At 44.6% G+C, this 23,578-nt stretch overlaps 1 protein-coding gene across 9 annotated transcripts in view; it reads right to left on the reverse strand.

The window, feature by feature from the left end:
- LOC124038645 (neurexin-1a-like) overlaps positions 1-23,578 on the reverse strand; it is an 819,670-nt gene that overhangs the window by 504,498 nt on the left and 291,594 nt on the right. For all 9 annotated transcript variants that reach the window (XM_046354744.1, XM_046354740.1, XM_046354738.1 and 6 more), the window contains 2 exons: positions 14,926-15,129; positions 5,731-5,757 (listed from right to left, as the gene is read on the reverse strand). In XM_046354744.1, the coding sequence (XP_046210700.1) occupies positions 5,731-5,757; positions 14,926-15,129 (231 nt within the window). The remainder of the gene's footprint in view (positions 1-5,730; positions 5,758-14,925; positions 15,130-23,578) is intronic.

Genomic DNA, 23,578 nt, shown 5'->3' on the forward strand with positions numbered 1-23,578 from the left:
AGGCATATGGGAGACTCCCCAAACATATGGTCAGATGAGAATAAAATTGAGCATTTTGGCAATCAAGCAAAATGCTATGTCTGGCGCAAACCCAACACCTCTCATCATCCGGAGAACTCCATCCCCACAGTGAAGTATGGTGGTGGCAGAATCATTCTTTTGGTAGTTTTTTCATCGGCAGTGACTGGGAAACTGGTCAGAATTAAAGGAATGATGGATGGCACTAAATAAAGGGAAATGCTTAAGGGAAACCTGCTTCAGTCTTCCAGAGATTTGAGACTGGGACGGAGGTTCACCTTCCCACAGGACAATGATGCAAAGCATAGTGCTAAAGCAACATTTGAGTTGTTTAAGGGGAAACATTTAAATGTCTAAAATGGCCTAGTTAAAGCCCAGACCTCAATCCAATTGAGAATATGTGGTATGACTTAAAGACTGTTGTACACCAGCGGAACCCATCCAACTTTAAGGAGCTGGAGCAGTTTTGCCTTGAAGAATGGGCAAAACTCCCAGTGGCTAGATGTGCCAAGCTTATAGAGACAGCTGTAATTGCTGCAAAAGGTGGATCTACAAAGTATTGACTTTGGGGGGGTGAATAGCTATGCACGCTAAAGTTCTGCTTTTATGTCTTATTTATTGTTTGTTTCACACAAAAAAATATGTTGCATCTTCAACGTGGTAGGCATGATGTGTAAATCAAATGACACAAACAATTTTAAATTTTAATTCCAGGTTGTAAGGCAACAAAATAGGAAAAATGCCAAGGAGGTGAATACTTTCGCAAGCCACTGTTCTGGACCAGATTCTTCTTTATCATGTCCATTGATGCCAGGCTCGGGTTCTGAGCTGTTCACCACACCTTCCACCTAATATAACTTGTCCTCTTTCACTTCCATTTCACCTCCAGTTTACTCTTGACACCAACCATCTTCAACACTCCATCTACATTTTTCACCTCTGCATTCCTTATTCACTTCAACCTCATTAGCTTCCATTTTCCCCTCCATTCCTCCTCAGAAATCCATATTTTTGTGTCTCTATCCTAGTATTCCTCTTATCCCGACTTTGCTTGCAGCCAGGTGGCATACCGACGTAACTCCATCTCATAATGATTCTGCTCACCACGGAACCGTGTCTTCTCTGGGAGCTAACATTTTGAGAGCATGAGTGGTGGCCACACACAGAAAAACGGCCCCCAAACTCAACTCTGTTCTCTTCCTGTCGCGGAAGAAAGACAAGCGCTACTCGTGGGTTCCTTCTCATTAGTTAATCAGGGACCTGAGCCACACACCCCCATACCTAAGGAACACTGTACTCAGATATTGTGCAGGAGATTCAAGCCAGCAATGTGGGAGGACAGGTGCCACAGGCAGTGCCCAGCCACAACACTACCTCTGCCATGTTTGGGGAGAGGGGGTCGGATGAGTGTCCCACTGCTCGGGATGAGTCGACCGAGGTGTGAGTGCATACCAATGGTTTCCGGTATGAGGGCGTTACTCATTAAGCTTTCTCCAGATGTGGCCTGCTATAACGTGACTGCAGAGGCCACAACTACAGTATAAGAACCCAAAGCCAAAGTGACGAATGCTCCACTCCAAACAACCATGGACTCTAGATTGTGTGTGAATTGAGTTTGCCTGTCCTGACCTTGTGTTTTGTTCTGTGTTGCTTTTAACCTGTAAGTGTCACGATTGTTTGTAGAAATGGACAAAGGCGCAGCGAATGTTGAGTTCCACATCATTTATTAATAGCAAAAACATTAAACAATAAACTAAAAACGAACTGTGACTACAGAGGTGCTACATACACTAACTCAAAATACAATATCCCACAACCCACAGGTGGAAAAAAGGATACCTAAATATAATCCCCAATTAGAGACAACGATTGCCAGCTGCCTCTAATTGGGAATCATACAAAAACAACAACATAGAAAAACAAAACTAGAACCCCACATAGAAATAATAAACTAGAATAACCCCCCAGTCACACCCTGACCTGTCTAGTGTCGGTGGCGGATCTGGTGCAGGACGAAGAACCCTCTCATCCCGGGGATCCACCAGCATTGGAGGTGGCTCTGGTGCGGGCTGAAGAACCCGCTCATCCTGCGGATCCAGCCATGGACCCAGGCTGAACACTGTGCCTGGACTGGACATCGGTGCAGGGGAAGACTCCTGCCATGGAGCTGGACTGGACGCCATGTCTGGACTGGACATCGGTGCAGAGGAAGGCTCCTGCCATGGAGCTGGACTAGACGCAGTGTTTGGAAGCTCCGGACAGTTGACCTGACGCTGGAGGTTCCGGACCATTGACCTGAAGCTGGAGGTTCCGGGCCGTTGACCGTCTGGGAACTGTCGCCGGAAGCTCTGGACTGGGAACTGTTGCCCGATGCTCTGGACTGGGAACCGTTGCCGGAAGCTCTGGACTGGGAACTGTTGCCGGAAGCTCTGGACTGGGAACCGTTGCCGGAAGCTCTGGACTGGGAACTGTCGCCGGAAGCTCTGATGTGTGGGGCCGGCACTTCAGGGCGAGTGCGGGGTGGAGGCACAGGACGTACTGGACTGGGGAGGTGCACTGGAGGCCTGATGCGTGGGGCCAGTACAGGTGGCACTGGACTGGTGACACGCACTTCAGGGCGAGTGTGGGGAGGAGGCACAGGACGTACTGGGCTGTGGAGGCGTACATCTGGGCGAGTGCGAGGAGCAGGCACGGATGTACCGGACTGGGGAGGCGCACTGGAGGCCTGATGCGTGGGACCGGCACAGATTGCACCGGACTGGTAACACGTTCCTCCAAACGTCTGCTTTTCCGCATACCCCTTGCCAACTCCATTCTCCGGTATCCCTAATCACACTGTTCCATTGACTCCCAGGTGGGCTCTGGCATTCTCCCTGGGTCGACTGACCACCTCTCTACCTCCTCCCATGGTGTCACTAGTTCACACCTCGGCTCTGCCAACCACCCCGTGTGCCACCCCCCATATAATTTGGGGCTGTCTCTTGGGCTTTCCTTGTGGCCGCAAACCCCGGCGTCGTCGCTGTTCTCCCTTCTCCCCTTGCGTCTCCCACCAAGGAAGGCGATCCTGTCCTGCCAGGATTTCTTCCCAAGTCCAGGATCCCTTCCCATCCAGGATCTCCTCCCAAGTCCAGGATACCTTCCCATCCAGGATCTCCTCCCAAGTCCAGGATCCCTTCCCATCCAGGATCTCCTCCCAAGTCCAGGATCCCTTCCCATCCAGGATCTCCTCCCAAGTCCAGGATACCTTCCCATCCAGGATCTCCTCCCAAGCCCAGGATCCCTTCCCATCCAGGATCTCCTCCCAAGTCCAGGATACCTTCTCCTCCCAAGTCCAGGATGTCTTCTCCTCCTTGATCTCCTCCCAAGTCCAGGATACCTTCTCCCGGGCACGCTGCTTGGTCCTGTTGTGGTGGGATATTCTGTCACAATCGTTTGTAGAAACGGACCAAGGAGCAGCCAATGTTGAGTTCCACATCATTTATTAATAGTATAGTAAAACAATAAACATTGGGGATCATACAAAATCACCAACATAGAAAAACAAAACTAGAACCCAACATAGAAATAATAAACTAGACTAACCCCCTCTGTCACGCCCTGACCTACTCCACCATAGAAAATAAGGACTCTCTATGGTCAGGACGTGACAGTAAGCCCCTTGAAAAGATAAAACAAAGAGATTGAGTATGTGATATTGGCATTGAAAGTACTTCAGTTCTACTTCACATGATTACCACTTCTGTTCAAACACTCGGGAGTGTGTTGATTAGTGTGAGAGAATAACTTTAACATTAAAATAGTAATTGACTAAATAAGTCTCCAACCTTTTCTAGCATGAGGGTTACTTGAAAAATAAAATGTGACATGTTGCGTGCTAGCTTTTAAATGGCAACATTATTTTCTCTCCCTTGCATTCAGGTTTATATGTATATATATATATATATATACGTTGCCCAGTACGTCCTGTGCAACGTACAGAATGTGCACAGCATTCTTAATTGCATTTAATTTACCATATAGATAGGTATTACAAATCTCCATTGGCATGCATAGGTAATGTTATAGAATTGCCTAACTGTTATTGCAAACCATTTGTGTAAATTATGTTTGATGCCCCTATATACACCAGGCTATAGATACACATTGAGTGTACAAAACATGAAGAACACCTTCCTAATATTGAGTAGCAGCCCTTTCACCGCGATTCCCCTGGTCAGTCTTTGTCATGGAAAGAGCAGGTGCCCTTAACATGTTGTATACTTAGTGTACATTCCTTTATACTTTATGAAATATTGTGACCACTCGGGTGACTCCAACATCCCCCCCAAAGAAAAGGAGCACTGGATGCAGAATGGCTTGAGACAATCTGGATGGAGGAGATGGAGCTCACTATTTCCTATTCTTTGGAGTGTGTTTCTCCATAACCCAACAAGAAGGTGTGAAGGTCAACCCTCAGGTAAAACCCTGGTGACATTGTGTGTATGCTGTATGCTGTACTGAAAACAGGAAACCAAGGCTCATATTTTCTGACTTTTCAGGACTCTTCTCCCATCAATAATTCATAAACATCTCTGAATAATAAATACAAGGACAAATTCCCTCCCAAAATATTTGCAATGTTAACTCCGTAGCACTACACTCACATGTCCTCTTCCTCTCTCTCCCTCCCTCCCTACTGGCAGTTGTACTCTCTCCATGATTGTCCCCTCCCTCCCTCTACATCCATTCCTTCTTACCTCCCTCCCTCTCTCTTCCATCCCTCCTTCCCTCCTGGCAGCCCTACTATTGCCAATCCCTCTCTCTCTGCTCTGTGAGGCAGGTTAATGAGAATAATAAAAGCCCGCTCTGTATTTCCTCTCCGCTTTGAAAAGCCTCATCAATTTACCGAGATGGACTGAGGAAGAAGGAATGAAAGAAAAAATAATAGACCTGGAGAGAAAGGTAAAACGGAGAGAAAGGTAAATCATTTACAGAAAAAAAGAAAATGAGGGGAACGGGGATAATGATGCATGGCTAAAACACCTATGTTTCATATCAGCCTGTTTTAATTTACAGTTGTCAAGGCTGGTAATTAGAGACAACAGAGTGTGAACAATCACAGTTGACTGCCATTTTGGGGGTTCTCATTCATTCTAACCCCTCCCTCCCTCTCCTTCCTCTATCCCTCCATTCCTTCTCTCCCTTCTCCCCCCCTTCCCCAGCAGTCAGTGCTCTGGAAGAGAATAGATTCACACTGCCTAAGGCCCATTACATTTTATACATACATTCCATGATCTCCCATGGCCTGTATGCAATGCACTGGTCTGTTCACTGGTCTTTATGATACATAATGTATATCTAAGGTATAGGTAATTGATTGAAATCATATTGCTAATGTGTTTTTAAAATAGTGATTTTTCCCCATTAGCTGTTGGGAAGAAAAAAAATGAAATATTGCACATCTTAGCCAACCTGGTCTGAAAACATCTATATACCATTTACCTACGGAAATATTCTACTTTCTGGCACACATGAACTTAGACAACATACATGCAGGTAATATTTTAAACAAACAACATCTTTTAAGGCTTCATAAACCCCTTAGAATCCTATATAGATGTAGTTTGTTTAAAGGGGATTTACATTCATGAATAAGAAACATTGTGAATACAGATAAAAGACAGTAGAACAGTATTTTAACAGGATTATTAAAAGTGAGCAGTCTTTACTTACTGGTAGTACAGTTAATCTTGATACAGTCTAGATGGGGGAGAACAGATGAGATGTCACATCATCCTTCATTATGACAGCTGCAGACAATGTTAAAGCAAAACAACCCACCCCTCTGGGGACGACACACGGACACAGGGACCACAGCATGATGCTCTCCTCCATGGCCCTCTCCTCCTACACACCTGGCTGAGGTAAGAGTGACTGGGGTGTGGTAGGAAGAGCATGGCAACTACTACTTTACAATGCCAGTTATTTCTGTCAGCAAAGGGCCTTTCACAATTCTGTTATTTAGCCAAACACTAGGTTATATGTATGGCTGAACTGGAAAGCCTTGACTGACCAACCTATAACTTGATCAACGTGAATATTTTGAGTAGATTTGAAGATTTGTATTTTATTTCATTTGAAAAGCAACACAAACTAATTAACGTGAGGCAGATGTCACAATTAAAAATGTCCTGGTTAAAAGTGCCAAATAAAATGGTGTCCTTGACAGAGGAGGTGGTTTAGTCTGTACAATAAGAGAGTATCAGAATATGGTCATGGTCAAGCTGGGCCACTCGGTAGGGATGCTGGGTGCTCTAACATCTTAGATGTAGGATGGGCCATTCAAAGACGCCATGCCTCAAATTGACAGCTGTCCCCTCTCTCAAAGCTGTGAAGAACAGTGGACTTTTTTTTAACCAATTGAACGAATTAGTACCTAATATCAGGCTTTTCTCACTGCACACTACTACTACTACTACTACTACTACTACTACTACCACGAATGCTATCGCTACCGTTACTATCACTACTACCACTACTACTACTACTACTACCACTACTACTACGAATGCTATCACTACTATCACTACTACCACTACCACTACTACTACTACCACTACTACTACAACTACTACTACTACAACTACCACTACTACTATTACTACTACTACTACTACTACCAATACTATCACTACTACCACTACCACCACTACTATCAATACTATCAACACTGCTACTATCACTACTACCACTACTACTACTACTACTACTACTACTACTACTGGTACTACTACTACCACTGCTACATCTACTATCACTACTATTACTTCTACTGCTACTACCACTACCACTACTACTACAACTACTACTACCAACTACCACTACTACTACTACTACTACTACCAATACTATCACTACTACCACTACCACCACTACTATCAATACTATCAACACCGCTACTATCACTACTACCACTACTACTACTACTACTACTACTACTGGTACTACTACTACCACTACTATTACTTCTACTGCTACTACCACTACCAATGTTACTAATACTGCAACTACTGCTACTAATACCATCTACTAATACTATGATGACTAGTAGTACTACAGCTACTAACACTACTACTACTACTACTACTACCACTACTACTACACCTACTGACTAATGCTGCTTCTACTACTAATACTAGTACTATCACTACCACTACTACTACTAATGCTAGCACTACTACTACTACTATCACTACTACATACTACTTCTACTACAACAACTACTACTACTACTATTACCACTACTACTACTAATATTAATAAAACTATCACTCTCACTACTACTACTACTATTACTACTAATAATAATACTACTATTAATAATACTACTACTACTTACTGCTTCTTCTTCTACTACTGGCACTATCACTACTACTACTACTACTGCTACCATTGCTGACTACTGCTGCTACTGCTACGGCTACTGCTGCTACTACTACTATTACTACTAGTGCTACTATTACTACAATTACGTCTACTGCTACTAACACTGCTAATGTTACTAATACTGCTACTACTGCTTCTAATATCATCTTTAACTAATACTACTACTACTACTACTACCACTACTACAACTACTACTAGTGCTACTACAGCTACTATCACTACTATTACTTCTACTGCTACTACCACTGCTAATGTTACTAATACAGCTACTACTGCTACTAATAACTTATTATTCTAATACTACTACTACTACCGCTGCTACTAATACTACCACTACTATCACTACTACCACTACTGACTACTACTGGTACTGCTACTACTACTACTACGACTACTACTCATACTACTACCACTACTACTACTGCCACTGCTACTACTGCTACTATCACTACTACCACTACTGCTACTACTACTGACTACTACTGCAACTACTACTACTAATACTACCACTACTATCACTACTACTCATACTAATACTACTACTTCTACTACTATTTCTACTAATACCACTACTATATCTTATATCTTACTACAACTTCATCACTACCATGTGGACCTACATTTATTTTTCTACTACTTACCTTCAAATAGTATATGAACACTGCTAGTATTTTTGTATAACATGCTGTATGTATATGCTGCTAAAGAACCACATATTAATAATAATAATAATAATATATGCCATTTAGCAGACGCTTTTATCCAAAGCGACTTACAGTCATGTGTGCATACATTCTACGTATGGGTGGTCCTGGGGATCAAACCCACTACCCTGGCGTTACAAGCGCCATGCTCTACCAACTGAGCTACAGAAGGACCAAATATTATTGTTGCTGCTACACAGCCTCTCTAGCTTTCTCTCTCTCTATGATTATACAGTGAGTCAGTATTGTGCTGTGAGAAGAGAGAACTGACCCAGACATCCTACCCAGGCAGCCCTGCCAGTCGTGTGTCGTCAACCACAGCAGAAAAGTGGTCGCAAACAGCCGAAGACCAACGCCAGCCAGCCCACACAGGGAATGCTTTAAAAAGAAAGAGGGGAGAGAGGCAGGAGAGAGGAGGGAGACAGAGGAGAGGGAGGAAGGATACCTAGCGATCTAAGGGTAAGGGGAACCGAGTAAAACCAAGTAAAGAAACTATTAAAAGATGCCCCCCAAAAAACAAAATGTTTTTGTCTGTCATCATCAGATCAGATTTCAGAAGACATCTATGATAACCATGGCGATATGGGTTGTCAGACCTGTAACATTGGTAATGTGGGTTGTCAGCTCTGTAACAGTGGTGATGTCAGCCCCCTGTCAGTATGAGGTGCTGTTGGGTGCTGTGACAACAGGCTGCCCTGAGGTTGACATACCGGCAGAAAGTATTGCCAGAGTCATGCCTTCTCCTGCTAAATGTCTCAATTTAGGGAGCACAATTCTATTTAGACTGTGGAAAAGAGAAATAACTGGCTATGACATCCCACAGCCATGCTCTGTTTGGGAGATATCCAACCTTTTCAGTCACTGATTCTCTCCGTTGCTCCATGACGAGAGCAAATAGACATAAACAAAGGGCTCGCACGCACGCACGCACGCACGCACGCACGCACGCACGCACGCACACACACACACACACACACACACACACACACACACACACACACACACACACACACACACACACACACACACACACACACACACACACACACACACACACACACACACACACACACACACACACACACACACACACACACAATTTTCTTTCATTGTAGAATAATAGTGATGACCTCAAAACTATGAAATAACACATACAGGATAAAAAAAAAGTGTTTAAAAAAAATCTCATAATGTTTTATATTTGAGATTCTTCAAAGTAGCCACCCTTTGCTTCGATGACAGCATTGCTTCACCTGGAATGCTTTTCCAACAGTCTTGAAGGAGTTCCCACATATGCCGAGCACTTGTTGGCTGCTTTTCCTTCACTCTGTGGTCCAACTCATCCCAAACCATCTCAATTGGGTTGAGGTCGGGTGAATGTGGAGGCCAGGTCATCTGATGTAGCACTCCATCACTCTCCTTCTTGGTCAAATAGCCCTGACACAGCCTGGAGGTGTGTTGGGTCATTGCTCTGTTGAAAAACAAATGATAGTTCCACTAAGACCAAACCAGATGGGATGTCGTTATACTGCAGAATGCTGTGGTAGCCTGCTGGTTAAGTGTGCCTTAAATTCTAACTAAATCGCAGACAGTGTCACCAGCAAAGCACCCCCACACCATAATGACTCCTCCTCCATGCTTTACGGTGGGAACCACACATGCAGAGATTATCCGTTCACCCACACCGCGTCTCACAAAGACACCATGGTTGGAACAAAAAATCTCCAATTTGGACTCCAGACAAAAGGACAAATTTCCACCAGTCTAATGTCCATTGCACCTGTTGCTTGGCTCAAGCAAGTCTCTTCTTATTATTGGTGTCAAGTACTGTTTTTTTGCAGCAGCAATTCGACCATGAAGGCCTGATTCACACAGTCACCTCTGAACAGTTGATGTTGAGATGTGTCTGTTGCTTGAAGTCTGTGAAGCATTTATTTGGGCTGCAATTTCTGAGGCGTGTATATCAAATGAACTTATCCTCTGCAGCAGAGGTAACTCTGGGTCTTCCATTCCTGTGGCAGTCCTCATGAGAGCCAGTTTCATCATAGAGCTTGATAATTTTTACGAATGAATTGAGTAGGTGTTCTAAAACTTTTGACCGGTAGGGTATATGCACACACACAGACACACACACATACATACACACACAAACAAACAAAAAACACACACATGCACACACATACACACACACAAATATATATACACACACACACACACACACACACACACACACACACACACACACACACACACACACACACACACACACACACACACACACACACACACACACACACACACACACACACACACACACACACACACACACACACACACACACACACACACACACACACACATACACGCAAATACACACACACACACATACACGCAAATACACACACACATGCACAGACACACATACACACACCCTCTGTTATCTCTATCACACTGAGAACTGGGAGTGCAGACAAAAGGCAAATGCCAGATCCCATTTTATACAAGAATAAATATCCACATGGGCGGTTATTCTCCATTGTTTGTTTATCTATGCACTTCCATCACTCTGTGAGCTACGTTCGGTAGCACATAAACAGCCGACCGGCGATGTGTTCTAATTGAGCTCGGGGAAAGTCTCTGTCGGTCAAAAGTCTGACCTCCTTCTTGTTCTTTTATTAACATTATTAGCATTTCACTGTAGTGTTGATGAAGAGCTGCAAGTCTGCATTTCACTGTAGTGTTGATGAAGAGCTGCAAGTCTGCATTTCACTGTAGTGTTGAGGAAGAGCTGCAAGTCTGCATTTCACTGTAGTGTTGATGAAGAGCTGCAAGTCTGCATTTCACTGTAGTGTTGATGAAGAGCTGCAAGTCAGCATTTCACTGTAGTGTTGATGAAGAGCTGCAAGTCTGCATTTCACTGTAGTGTTGATGAAGAGCTGCAAGTCTGCATTTCACTGTAGTGTTGATGAAGAGCTGCAAGTCTGCATTTCACTGTAGTGTTGATGAAGAGCTGCAAGTCTGCATTTCACTGTAGTGTTGAGGAAGAGCTGCAAGTCTGCATTTCACTGTAGTGTTGATGAAGAGCTGCAAGTCTGCATTTCACTGTAGTGTTGAGGAAGAGCTGCAAGTCTGCATTTCACTGTAGTGTTGATGAAGAGCTGCAAGTCTGCATTTCACTGTAGTGTTGAGGAAGAGCTGCAAGTCTGCATTTCACTGTAGTGTTGATGAAGAGCTGCAAGTCTGCATTTCACTGTAGTGTTGATGAAGAGCTGCAAGTCTGCATTTCACTGTAGTGTTGATGAAGAGCTGCAAGTCTGCATTTCACTGTAGTGTTGATGAAGAGCTGCAAGTCTGCATTTCACTGTAGTGTTGATGAAGAGCTGCAAGTCTGCATTTCACTGTAGTGTTGATGAAGAGCTGCAAGTCTGCATTTCACTGTAGTGTTGAGGAAGAGCTGCAAGTCTGCATTTCACTGTAGTGTTGATGAAGAGCTGCAAGTCTGCATTTCACTGTAGTGTTGATGAAGAGCTGCAAGTCTGCATTTCACTGTAGTGTTGAGGAAGAGCTGCAAGTCTGCATTTCACTGTAGTGTTGAGGAAGAGCTGCAAGTCTGCATTTCACTGTCGTGTTGAGGAAGAGCTGCAAGTCTGCATTTCACTGTAGTGTTGATGAAGAGCTGCAAGTCAGCATTTCACTGTAGTGTTGAGGAAGAGCTGCAAGTCTGCATTTCACTGTCGTGTTGAGGAAGAGCTGCAAGTCTGCATTTCACTGTAGTGTTGATGAAGAGCTGCAAGTCTGCATTTCACTGTAGTGTTGATGAAGAGCTGCAAGTCTGCATTTCACTGTCGTGTTGATGAAGAGCTGCAAGTCTGCATTTCACTGTAGTGTTGATGAAGAGCTGCAAGTCTGCATTTCACTGTAGTGTTGATGAAGAGCTGCAAGTCAGCATTTCACTGTCGTGTTGATGAAGAGCTGCAAGTCTGCATTTCACTGTAGTGTTGATGAAGAGCTGCAAGTCTGCATTTCACTGTCGTGTTGATGAAGAGCTGCAAGTCAGCATTTCACTGTAGTGTTGATGAAGAGCTGCAAGTCTGCATTTCACTGTCGTGTTGATGAAGAGCTGCAAGTCTGCATTTCACTGTAGTGTTGAGGAAGAGCTGCAAGTCAGCATTTCACTGTAGTGTTGATGAAGAGCTGCAAGTCAGCATTTCACTGTAGTGTTGATGAAGAGCTGCAAGTCTGCATTTCACTGTAGTGTTGAGGAAGAGCTGCAAGTCTGCATTTCACTGTAGTGTTGAGGAAGAGCTGCAAGTCAGCATTTCACTGTAGTGTTGATGAAGAGCTGCAAGTCAGCATTTCACTGTAGTGTTGATGAAGAGCTGCAAGTCAGCATTTCACTGTAGTGTTGATGAAGAGCTGCAAGTCAGCATTTCACTGTAGTGTTGATGAAGAGCTGCAAGTCTGCATTTCACTGTAGTGTTGAGGAAGAGCTGCAAGTCTGCATTTCACTGTAGTGTTGATGAAGAGCTGCAAGTCAGCATTTCACTGTAGTGTTGATGAAGGGCTGCAAGTCTGCATTTCAACTCAGTGTTGATGAAGAGCTGCAAGTCAGCATTTCACTACAGTGTTGATGAAGCGCTGCAAGTCAGCATTTCACTGTAGTGTTGATGAAGAGCTGCAAGTCAGCATTTCACTGTCGTGTTGATGAAGAGCTGCAAGTCAGCATTTCACTGTAGTGTTGATGAAGAGCTGCAAGTCAGCATTTCACTGACGTGTTGATGAAGAGCTGCAAGTCAGCATTTCACTGTAGTGTTGAGGAAGAGCTGCAAGTCAGCATTTCACTGTCGTGTTGAGGAAGAGCTGCAAGTCAGCATTTCACTGTCGTGTTGATGAAGAGCTGCAAGTCAGCATTTCACTGTAGTGTTGAGGAAGAGCTGCAAGTCTGCATTTCACTGTAGTGTTGATGAAGAGCTGCAAGTCAGCATTTCACTGTCGTGTTGATGAAGAGCTGCAAGTCAGCATTTCACTGTAGTGTTGAGGAAGAGCTGCAAGTCAGCATTTCACTGTAGTGTTCATGAAGAGCTGCAAGTCAGCATTTCACTGTCGTGTTGAGGAAGAGCTGCAAGTCAGCATTTCACTGTCGTGTTGATGAAGAGCTGCAAGTCAGCATTTCACTGTCGTGTTGATGAAGAGCTGCAAGTCAGCATTTCACTGTAGTGTTTACAGTGCTGTGTACTGTGCACGTGACGAAAACACTTTGATTTGTCTGTGATGCCAATAAGGTTACAGAGGCAGTGGAGGGGCCACACAGATATGTAATACACTAGAGTGTATGTGTGGTCCCTCCATAGAACAGCACAGTTCTAGAATGTGTTGACAATGGCAGCCATCTTGGTCAGGTCTATTTAGTTCTATGGGAGGGACGATATTAGACATCACTTGTACCACTGTTACAGAGCACAGACTTCAGACCTGTGAGTGTAGAGGGCTTGGACAGGGCTGATAGGAGATGTAAGGAATAATCCAAATAAGTAAAGTTAGACAGGGTTGAAATTTACAGACCGGTCTGGTGTCTTCTGTCCACTAAGGGGTGAAGAGGGGACTAGCCCTAAATATTGAGAGCACCAAGGGGGACTGAAAGGAAGGTATCATTATGTAGGGTTCAAGGCTATAATAGGATTCAGGGTTCGGGATTAAAGTGTCTGCACATTTTTATATATTAAATATTATATCTGGAGATTAGGGTTAGATAGAGTAATGTGTATATCTGGGGCTGGATATTGGGGGCAGTGGGGTATGTGTTTGGGGCAGTGATCTGGCTGTAAGGGTTAGGGTGGGGCAGCGATCTGGGGGTAGGGTAGGGTGGGGTACAGGTGGAGTAGGACAGAAAGCATTCCCTGATGGGTCAGAACGTCAGCGTGCTCATTTGGCAGTGAGCGGAGAGCCGCAGACTCTGGCCACTGAAGGGTTCAATACCATCCCCTTCTATTCAACATGACATACAATATATCAATAGCTAACAGGGTAATGTACAGCATATCAATAGCTAACAGGGTAGCGTGTGACTATAATATACACTGAACAAAAATATAAACGCGACATGTGAAGTCTTGGTCCCATGTTTCATGAAATGAAATATGCATTAACAATATATATACTTTTGGACACAAATTTGTTTACATCCCTGTTAGTGAGCATTTCCCTGTTTGCCAAGATAATATATCCATCTAACAGGTAATGCATATCAAGAAGCTGATTAAACAACAGGAATATTTATATCTGTAAAAAAAACTTTTTGGGGGAAAAATGTATTCTTATTGGCTGGGCCTGGCTGCCAAGTGGGTGGGCCTATGCCATCCAAGGCCCACATATCACTGCATCCCTGCCTAGTCAAGTGAAATCCATAGATTAGGGCCTAAATTATTTTTTCCAATTGACTGATTTCCTTATATGAACTGTAACGTCAGCAAATCTTAGAAATTGTTGCATGTTGCATTTAACATTTTGTTCAGCATACTGTAGATGTAAGATAGAGAGAATGTGTCTGTTTCAGGATGAAGAGGGTGCGATGTGTGGGAAAGTATTATATCAAACCTGTGTAAAACTATGATCAATAAACCTATGTCAGCTTGCCTTCAGCAATGTGTTCACGTTACAGTATGTGGACAGTTTGGGATGCTTGTTGTGGTTATGTCATGTGAGCCATAGGCTAGGTGCACCATTTGTGTTTTGTTGTAGCTGCTGTGGCATGAGGCTATACCGCGAGGCGCAGCATTACCTAGGTTGACTGTGAGGCGGACACGGCCAGTCTCCAGCTCCAGGCGCAGTGTGTCTGCGCTGTCACGTGAAGTTGTGGCCATCAGCACACCGTATGCCCGTTGAGAACGGAACCGCAGCGACACGTCTTCAGCCTCCGTCTGCATCACCACCGGCATCTGGATCTTCATGAACTTACTGCCGTCATAACTCAGGATGGTCGCATCTGGGAAGAGGAGAGGGGGAGGGAGAGGGGAGGAGAGATGGGGAGGGGAGGGAGAGGGGAGGAGATATAGGAAGGGCAAGATAGGAGATATAGGGAGGGGAGGAGAGATGGGGAGGAGAGGAGGGATAGGGAGGAGAGGAGAAGAGAGATGGGGAGGGGAGGAGAGGAGAGATGGGGAGGGGAGGGGAGGAGAGATAGGAAGGGCAAGATAGGAGATATAGGGAGGGAAGGAGAGGAGGGATAGGGAGGAGAGGAGGGATAGGGAGGAGAGGAGGGATAGGGAGGAGAGGAGAGATGGGGAGGGGAGTAGAGATGGGGAGGAGAGGAGGGATATGGAGGAGAGGAGAGATGGGGAGGGGAGGAGAGATAGGAAGGGCAAGATAGGAGATATAGGGAGGGAAGGAGAGGAGGGATATGGAGGAGAGGAGAGATGGGGAGGAGAGGAGAGGAGAGATGGGGAGGGGAGGGGAAGAGTGACGGGGAGGGTGAAGAGAGGAGAGGAGAGAGAGGAGATATAGGGAGGGGAGGAGAGATGGGGAGGAGAGGAGAGATGGAGAGGAGAGATGGTGAGGGGGGAGATATGGCGGGGGAGGGGAGGAGAGATGGGGAAGGGAGGAGAGGAGGGATAGGGAGGAGAGGAGAGATGGGGAGGAGAGGAGAGATGGGGAGGAGAGGAGAGATGGGAGGGGATGAGAGATGGGGAGGGGAGGAGAGGAGAGTGAGGAGAGGAGAGATGGGGAGGAGAGGAGAAGAGAGATGGGGAGGGGAGGAGAGGAGAGATGGGGGGGGGAGGGGAGGAGAGATAGGAAGGGCAAGATAGGAGATATAGGGAGGGAAGGAGAGGAGGGATAGGGAGGAGAGGAGGGATAGGGAGGAGAGGAGAGGAGAGATGGGGAGGGGAGTAGAGATGGGGAAGAGAGGAGGGATATGGAGGAGAGGAGAGATGGGGAGGGGAGGAGAGATAGGAAGGGCAAGATAGGAGATATAGGGAGGGAAGGAGAGGAGGGATATGGAGGAGAGGAGAGATGGGGAGGAGAGGAGAGGAGAGATGGGGAGGGGAGGGGAAGAGTGACGGGGAGGGTGAAGAGAGGAGAGGAGAGAGAGGAGATATAGGGAGGGGAGGAGAGATGGGGAGGAGAGGAGAGATGGAGAGGAGAGATGGTGAGGGGGGAGATATGGCGGGGGAGGGGAGGAGAGATGGGGAAGGGAGGAGAGGAGGGATAGGGAGGAGAGGAGAGATGGGGAGGAGAGGAGAGATGGGGAGGAGAGGAGAGATGGGGAAGAGAGGAGAGATGGGGAGGGGATGAGAGATGGGGAGGGGAGGAGAGGAGAGTGAGGAGAGGAGAGATGGGGAGGAGAGAGAGAGGAGAGATGGGGATGGGAGGAGAGGAGATAGAGGAGAGGAGAGATGGGGAGGGGAGGAGAGGAGAGAGAGGAGAGGAGAGATGGGGAGGAGAGAGAGGAAAAATGGGGAGGAGAGGAGAGATTGGGAAGAGAGGAGAGAAGGGGAGGGGATGAGAGATGGGGAGGGGAGGAGAGAGAGAGGAGAGGAGAGATGGGGAGGGGAGGAGAGGAGATACATTTTTACATACATTTTTAGGTATTTATTTCAAAATCTAAGTCAAGTCAAAATACTGCACTCAATATCAATTTAGCTTGACAATAAACATACTATTTTAAATATTGTAACTGAAATATATTGTATTTTGATAAAGTAATCATGATTTCAGAGAAAATGGCAATTGATTTGGTTGTCAGTTTCCAAATATGTTGCAGTGTTATGGTAAATTCACATGAGGTTGGCGGTACCTTCATTGGGGAGAACGAGCTCATGGTAATGACAGAATCAGTGGAATGGTATCAACTACATCAAACACATTGTTTCCTGGTGTATGATGACATTCCATTTGCTCCGTTCCAGCCAATATTATGAGCCATTCTCCCCTCAGCAGCCTCCTGTGTGTAAAATATATTATTAAAACAGAAGGTTATATTTGCTAACACTCTTCAACACACACATGCACGCATGCACACACACACTAACACACACACATACACGAGCACACACATCCAACATGGTTATGTCTGTTGCTGCAATACTCTCAGGCCCAGATTCCCACCAACCAGTAAATATGAATGTGTGTCCATAGTGACACGTAACAAGACCATGACTGAATTCATAAACAAAGGCTTCAGACTAGAGATTGGACCGTATTACATGTCAGTCATTTAGCAGATGCTCTTATTCACAGAGACTTACAGGAGCAATTAGAGTTAACTGTCTTGCTCAAGGGCACATGGAAACAGCAACATTTCCTTAGGCTACCTGCCTGCTTAGGTGACAGGGTTAAATAGACCTGTAGGGTAGTGAAGTCAGAGTAAAATCACCATGACACCACTATTCTAAAGGTTTGCACTGCTCCTTACCCAGGACCTTGGGTATAAAGACAGTGAAAAGGTTTGTCTTGGCCTCAAGGATTTTATATGATGTCAAATACTATGTGAACCCACGTATCAGTTCTCTCTACAGTGATTCTGGGCAGATTGTTTACCACTGAGAGAAGAGGGTGTAACAACATCCCCAATAACCAGACAAACCACAACCTAATAACACAACCATTAGGGCCACAGACAAGACAGACAGACAGAAGACAGATAGACAGTTCTGCAATTCTACACATTTTGACATGTGGCGGAGAGAAAGTTTTGCAATTTTAAAACTCATTTCATGCAATTCTACTCATTTTGCCTTGGGGCAGAGAACAATTTTTTTTTTTTACAGCTAACTTCCTGCAATTCTACCCATTTTTACATGGGGGGAAAGATACATTTTTGTCGTTTTAAAGCTAATTTCCTGCAATTCTACATATTTTGCCATGACTTATGCCATGTTAATATGATATCTGAGTGAGTGTGACTAAAACAAATCTATGTCGGGCCCCTGCAGGTCAAAGCCCATGGGCACATGCCCTTCGTGCCCGGTCGGTATTCGGCCATAACAAATGTTAGCTGGCCTGTTTAGTTTAGTTTATTAGGATCCCCATCAGCTACTGTACTTCTTGTGGTCCACATACAACGTACAAATACATGATAAAGTACAGAACAAGAACACCATAAGATAGTACGTTAAATGTAAGTACATTTGGGGAAGACACTAAGAGAGTACAAAAATACTATTTACACACTATTCATACTGTATTCATAAAGTGGCAAGAAAAAGTTTATGAACACTTTGTAATTCCCTCGATTTCTGCATAAATTGGTCATCAAATTTAATCTGATCTTCTTCTAAGTCACAACAATATACAAACATAGTGTGCTTAAACTAATAACACACAAATTATTGTATTTTTTCTTGTCTATATTGAATACATCATTTAAACATTCACAGTGTAGGTTGAAAAAGTATGTGATCCCGAGGCTAATGACTTCTCCTGGAGTCAACTGGAGTAAGGAGTCAGCTAACCTGGAGTCCAATCAATGAGACGAGATTGGAGATGTTGATTCACAAGAAGCATTTCCGGATGTGAACCATGCCTTGAACAAAAGAGATCTCAGAAGACCTAATAATAAGAATTGTTGACTTGCATAAAGCTGGAAAGGGTTACAAAAGTATTTCTAAAAGCCTTGATGTTCATCAGTCATAAGACATATTGTCTATAAATTGAGAAAGTTCAGCACTGTTGCTACTTTCCATAGGAGTGGCGGTCTTGCAAATATGACTGCAAGAGCACAGCGCAGAATGCTCGAGGAGGTTAAGAAGAATCCTAGAATGTCAGCTAAAGACGTACAGAAATCTCTGGAACATACGAACGTCTCTGTTGATGAGTCTACGATATGTAGACTAAACAAGAATGGTCTTCATGGGAGGACACCATGGAACGAAGCCACCGTTGTTCAAAAAAAACATTGCTGCAAGTCTGAACTTTTCCAAAGTGCACCTGGATGTTCTACAGCGCCACAGGCAAAATATTCTGTGGACATTTTAAAATACAGTTGAATAGATTGAAAGGAACACACAAGACTATGTGTGGAGAAAAAAAAGGCACAGCACACCAACATCAAAACCTCATCCTAACTGTAAAGTATGGTGGAGAGAGCATCATGGTTTGGGGCTGCTTTGCTGACTCAGGGCCTGGACAGCTTGCTATCATCGACAGAAAAATGAATTCACAAGTTTATCAAGACATTTTGCAGGAGAATGTCAGGCTATCTGTCTGCCAATTGAAGCTCAACAGAAGTTGACTGATGCAACTGGACAACAACACAAAACACAGAAGTTAATCAACAACAGAATGGTTTTAACAGAAGAAAATACATCTTCTGGAGTGGCCAAGTCATAATCCTGACCTCAAACCGGTTGAGATGCTGTGGCATGATCTCAAGAGAGCAGTTCACACCAGACATCCCAAGAATATTGCTGATTTGAAACAGTTTTGTAAAGAGTAATGGTCCAGAATACCTCCTGACCATTGCGCAGGTCTGATCCGCAACTACAGAAAATGTTTGGTTGAGGTTATTGCTGCCAAAGGAGGGTCAACCAGTTATTAACTCCAAGGGATCACATGCTTTTCCCACCCTGCACTGTGAATATTTACACAGTGTGTTCAAAAAAAGGCATGAAAATTTATAATTGTTAGTGTGTTATTAGTTTAAGCAGACTGTGTTTGTCTATTGTTGTGACCTAGATGAAGGTCAGATAAATTGTTATGACCAATTTATGCAGAAATCCAGTCATTTCCAAAGGGTTCACATAATTCGTCTTGCTAATGTATGTACAGTTGAAGTCAGAGTTTTACATACACCTCAGCCAAATACATTGAAACTCAGTTTTTCACAAATCTTGAGATTTAATCCTAGTAAACATGCCCTGTCCTAGGTCAGATAGGATCACCACTTTATTTTAAGAATGTGAAATATCGGAATAATAGTAGAGAAAATTATTTATTTACAGCTTTTATTTCTTACATCACATTCTCAGTTGGTCAGAAGTTTACATACACTCAATTAGTATTTGGTAGCTTTGCCTTTAAGTTGTTTAACTGGGATCAAACATTTCGGGTAGCCTTCCACAAGCTTCCCACAAAAAGTTGGGTGAATTTTGGCCCATTCCTCCGGACAGAACTGGTGTAACTGAGTCGGGGGTGTAGGCCTCCTTGCTCGCACACGCTTTTTCAGTTCTGCACACAACATTTCTATAGGATTGACCTCAGGGCTTTGTGATGGCCACTCTAATACCTTAACGTTGTTGTCCTTAAGCCATTTTGCCACAACTTTGGAAGTAAGCTCGGGGTCATTGTCCATTTGGAAGACCCATTGACGACCAAGCTTTATCTTCCTGACTGATGTCTTGTGATGTTGCTTCAATATATCTACATAATTTTCCCACCTCATGATGCCATTTATTTTATGAAGTGCACCAGTCCCTCCTGCAGCAAATCACCCCACAACATGATGCTGCCACCCCCGTGCATCACAGTTGGGATGGTATTCTTCGGCTTGCAAGCCTCCCCATTTTTCCTCCCAACATAAAGATGGTCATTATGGCCAAACAGTTATATTTTTGTTCCATCAGACCAAAGGACATTTCTCCAAAAAGTACGATCTTTGCCTCCATGTGCAGTTGCAAACCGTAATGTGGCTTTTTTTAATGGTGGTTTTGGAGCAGTGGCTTCTTCCTTGCTGAGCGGCCTCTCAGGTTATGTCTATGTAGGACTTGTTTTACTGTGGATATAGATACTTTTGTACCGGTTTCCTTCAGGATCTTCACAAGGTCCTTTACTGTTGTTCTGTGATTGAGTTGAACTTTTCGCACCAAAGTACGTTCATCTCTAGTAGACAAAAACGCGTCTCCTTCCATGGGAAAATCAAAAGAAATTAGCCAAGACCTCAGAAGAAAATGTGTAGACCTCCACAAGTCTGGTTCATCCTCGGGAGCAATTTCCAAATGCCTGAAGGTACCATGTTCAATTGTACAAACAATAGTATGCAAGTATAAACACAATGGGACCACACAGCCGTCATACCGCTGTCACACAGAGTCACTGAGTTTGAAGGTAGGCCTTGAAATACATCCACAGGTACACCACCAATTGACTCAAATTATGTCAATTAGCCAATTAGAAGCTTCTAAAGCCATGACATCATTTTCTGGAATTTTCCAAGCCGTTTAAAGGCACAGTCAACTTAGTGTATGTAAACTTCTGACCCACTGAATTGTGATACAGTGAAATATAAGTGAAATAATTTGTCTGTAAACAATTGTTGAAAACATTACTTGTGTCATGCACAAAGTAGATGTCCTAACAGACTTGCCAATACAATAGTTTGTTAACAAGACATTTGTGGAGTGGTTGAAAAACAAGTTTTAATGACTCCAACCTAAGTAAGTGTATGTAAATTTCAGACTTCAACTGTTTGTCCTATGTAGTCCACTACTTTTGAAAGGGCTCGGGTCAATCATAATGCACTAAATAGGCAATAGGGTGTCGTGTGGGACGTGGCCCAGGACAGTATAGTCTCTGTTGAGATGCGTACAACAGCCTGTCAGGCAGCGAGCAGGGTAAATTAGAAGTGGAAATAACTTGTCAGACATGGGATAGAATCATTATCTAATGCAAAGTGAGTACCTTTCCAAAATCCAATGGTGGAGCAGCACACATTTATTGTAATGGCACACAGCCATGTTTAATATCAAAATAAAGCAGGGGGAGATTGAACAAAGCAGGGGGAGATTGAATAAAGCAGGGGGAGATTGAATAAAGCAGGGAGAGATTGAATAAAGCAGGGGAGATTAAATAAAGCAGGGGAGATTGAATAAAGCAGGGGAGATTGAATAAAGCAGGGGAGATTGAATAAAGTAGGGAGATTGAATAAAGCAGGGGAGATTGAACAAAGCAGGGGAGATTGAACAAAGCAGGGGAGATTGAATAAAGCAGGGGAGATTGAATAAAGCAGGGGAGATTGAATAAAGCAGGGAGAGATTGAATAAAGCAGGGGAGATTGAATAAAGCAGGGGGAGATTGAATAAAGCTGGGGAGATTGAATAAAGCAGGAGGAGATTGAATAAAGCAGGGGGAGATTGAATAAAGCAGGGGGAGATTGAATAAAGCAAGGGGGAGATTGAATAAAGCAGGGGGAGATTGAATAATGTAGGGGGAGATTGAATAAAGTAGGGGGAGATTGAATAAAGCAGGGGGAGATTGAATAAGATTGAAAACCGAAAGTAACGGGGGAAAGCACAGAGAGAGAGTGGCTGAGTCAGGAGTCAGACCTGAGCCTACTCTCCCTGTTAATCGTGAAGAGCAGTTGCAGTGAATTGTCTGCTGCTCGACATGCCGTTGAGACCCTGGCCGCCCAAGTCTCCGACCTCTCGAAACATATTCACAATCTCCGCCTCGATCCACCGGCTACTTCCAGGGCTTCCGAGTCTCCAGAGCCCAGAATTAATAACCCACCGTGTTACTCTGGGGATGCCACTGAATGCCGCTCGTTCCTCACCCAGTGTGATATTGTGTTCTCTCTCCAGCCCAACACGTACTCCAGGGGTACAGCTCGTATCGCCTACGTCATATCTCTCCTTACTGGACGGGCTCGTGAGTGGGGCACGGCAATCTGGGAGGCAAGGGCTGAGTGTACTAACCAGTATCAGAACTTTAAGGAGGAGATGATACGGGTTTTTGATTGTTCAGTTTTTGGGAAAGAAGCTTCCAGGGCCCTGTTTTCCCTATGTCAAGGTAATCGATCCATAACGGATTACTCTATAGAGTTTTGCACTCTTGCTGCCTCCAGTGACTGGAACGAGCCGGCGTTGCTCGCTCGTTTTCTGGAGGGTCTCCACGCGGAGGTAAAGGATGAGATTCTCTCCCGGGAGGTTCCTTCCAGCGTGGATTCTTTGATTGAACTCGCTATTTGCATAGAACGACGGGTAGATCTTCGTCACCGAGCTCGTGGAAGAGAGTTCGCGTTATCCGTTTCCCCCCTCTCCGCATCACTACCATCTTCCTCCACTGGCTCAGGTGCTGAGCCCATGCAGCTGGGGGGTATTCGCATCTCGACAAAGGAGAGGGAACGGAGAATCACCAACCGCCTCTGTCTCTATTGCGGTTCCGCTGGTCATTTTGTCATTTCATGTCCAGTAAAAGCCAGAGCTCATCAGTAAGCGGAGGGCTACTGGTGAGCGCTACTACTCAGGTCTCTCCTTCAAGATGCTGTACTACCTTGTCGGTCCATCTACGCTGGACCGGTTCGGCAGCTTCCTGCAGTGCCTTGATAGACTCTGGGGCGGAGGGCTGTTTTATGGACGAAGCCTGGGCTCGGGAACATGACATTCCTCTCAGACAGTTAGGGGAGCCCACGGCCATGTTCGCCTTGGATGGTAGTCCTCTCCCCAGGATTCAGCGTGAAACGCTACCTTTAACCCTCACTGTCTCTGGAAATCCCGCCGGAG

The sequence above is a fragment of the Oncorhynchus gorbuscha genome, linkage group LG06 (genome assembly GCF_021184085.1).
Source record: "Oncorhynchus gorbuscha isolate QuinsamMale2020 ecotype Even-year linkage group LG06, OgorEven_v1.0, whole genome shotgun sequence".
In the NCBI taxonomy this organism is placed as follows: domain Eukaryota; kingdom Metazoa; phylum Chordata; class Actinopteri; order Salmoniformes; family Salmonidae; genus Oncorhynchus; species Oncorhynchus gorbuscha.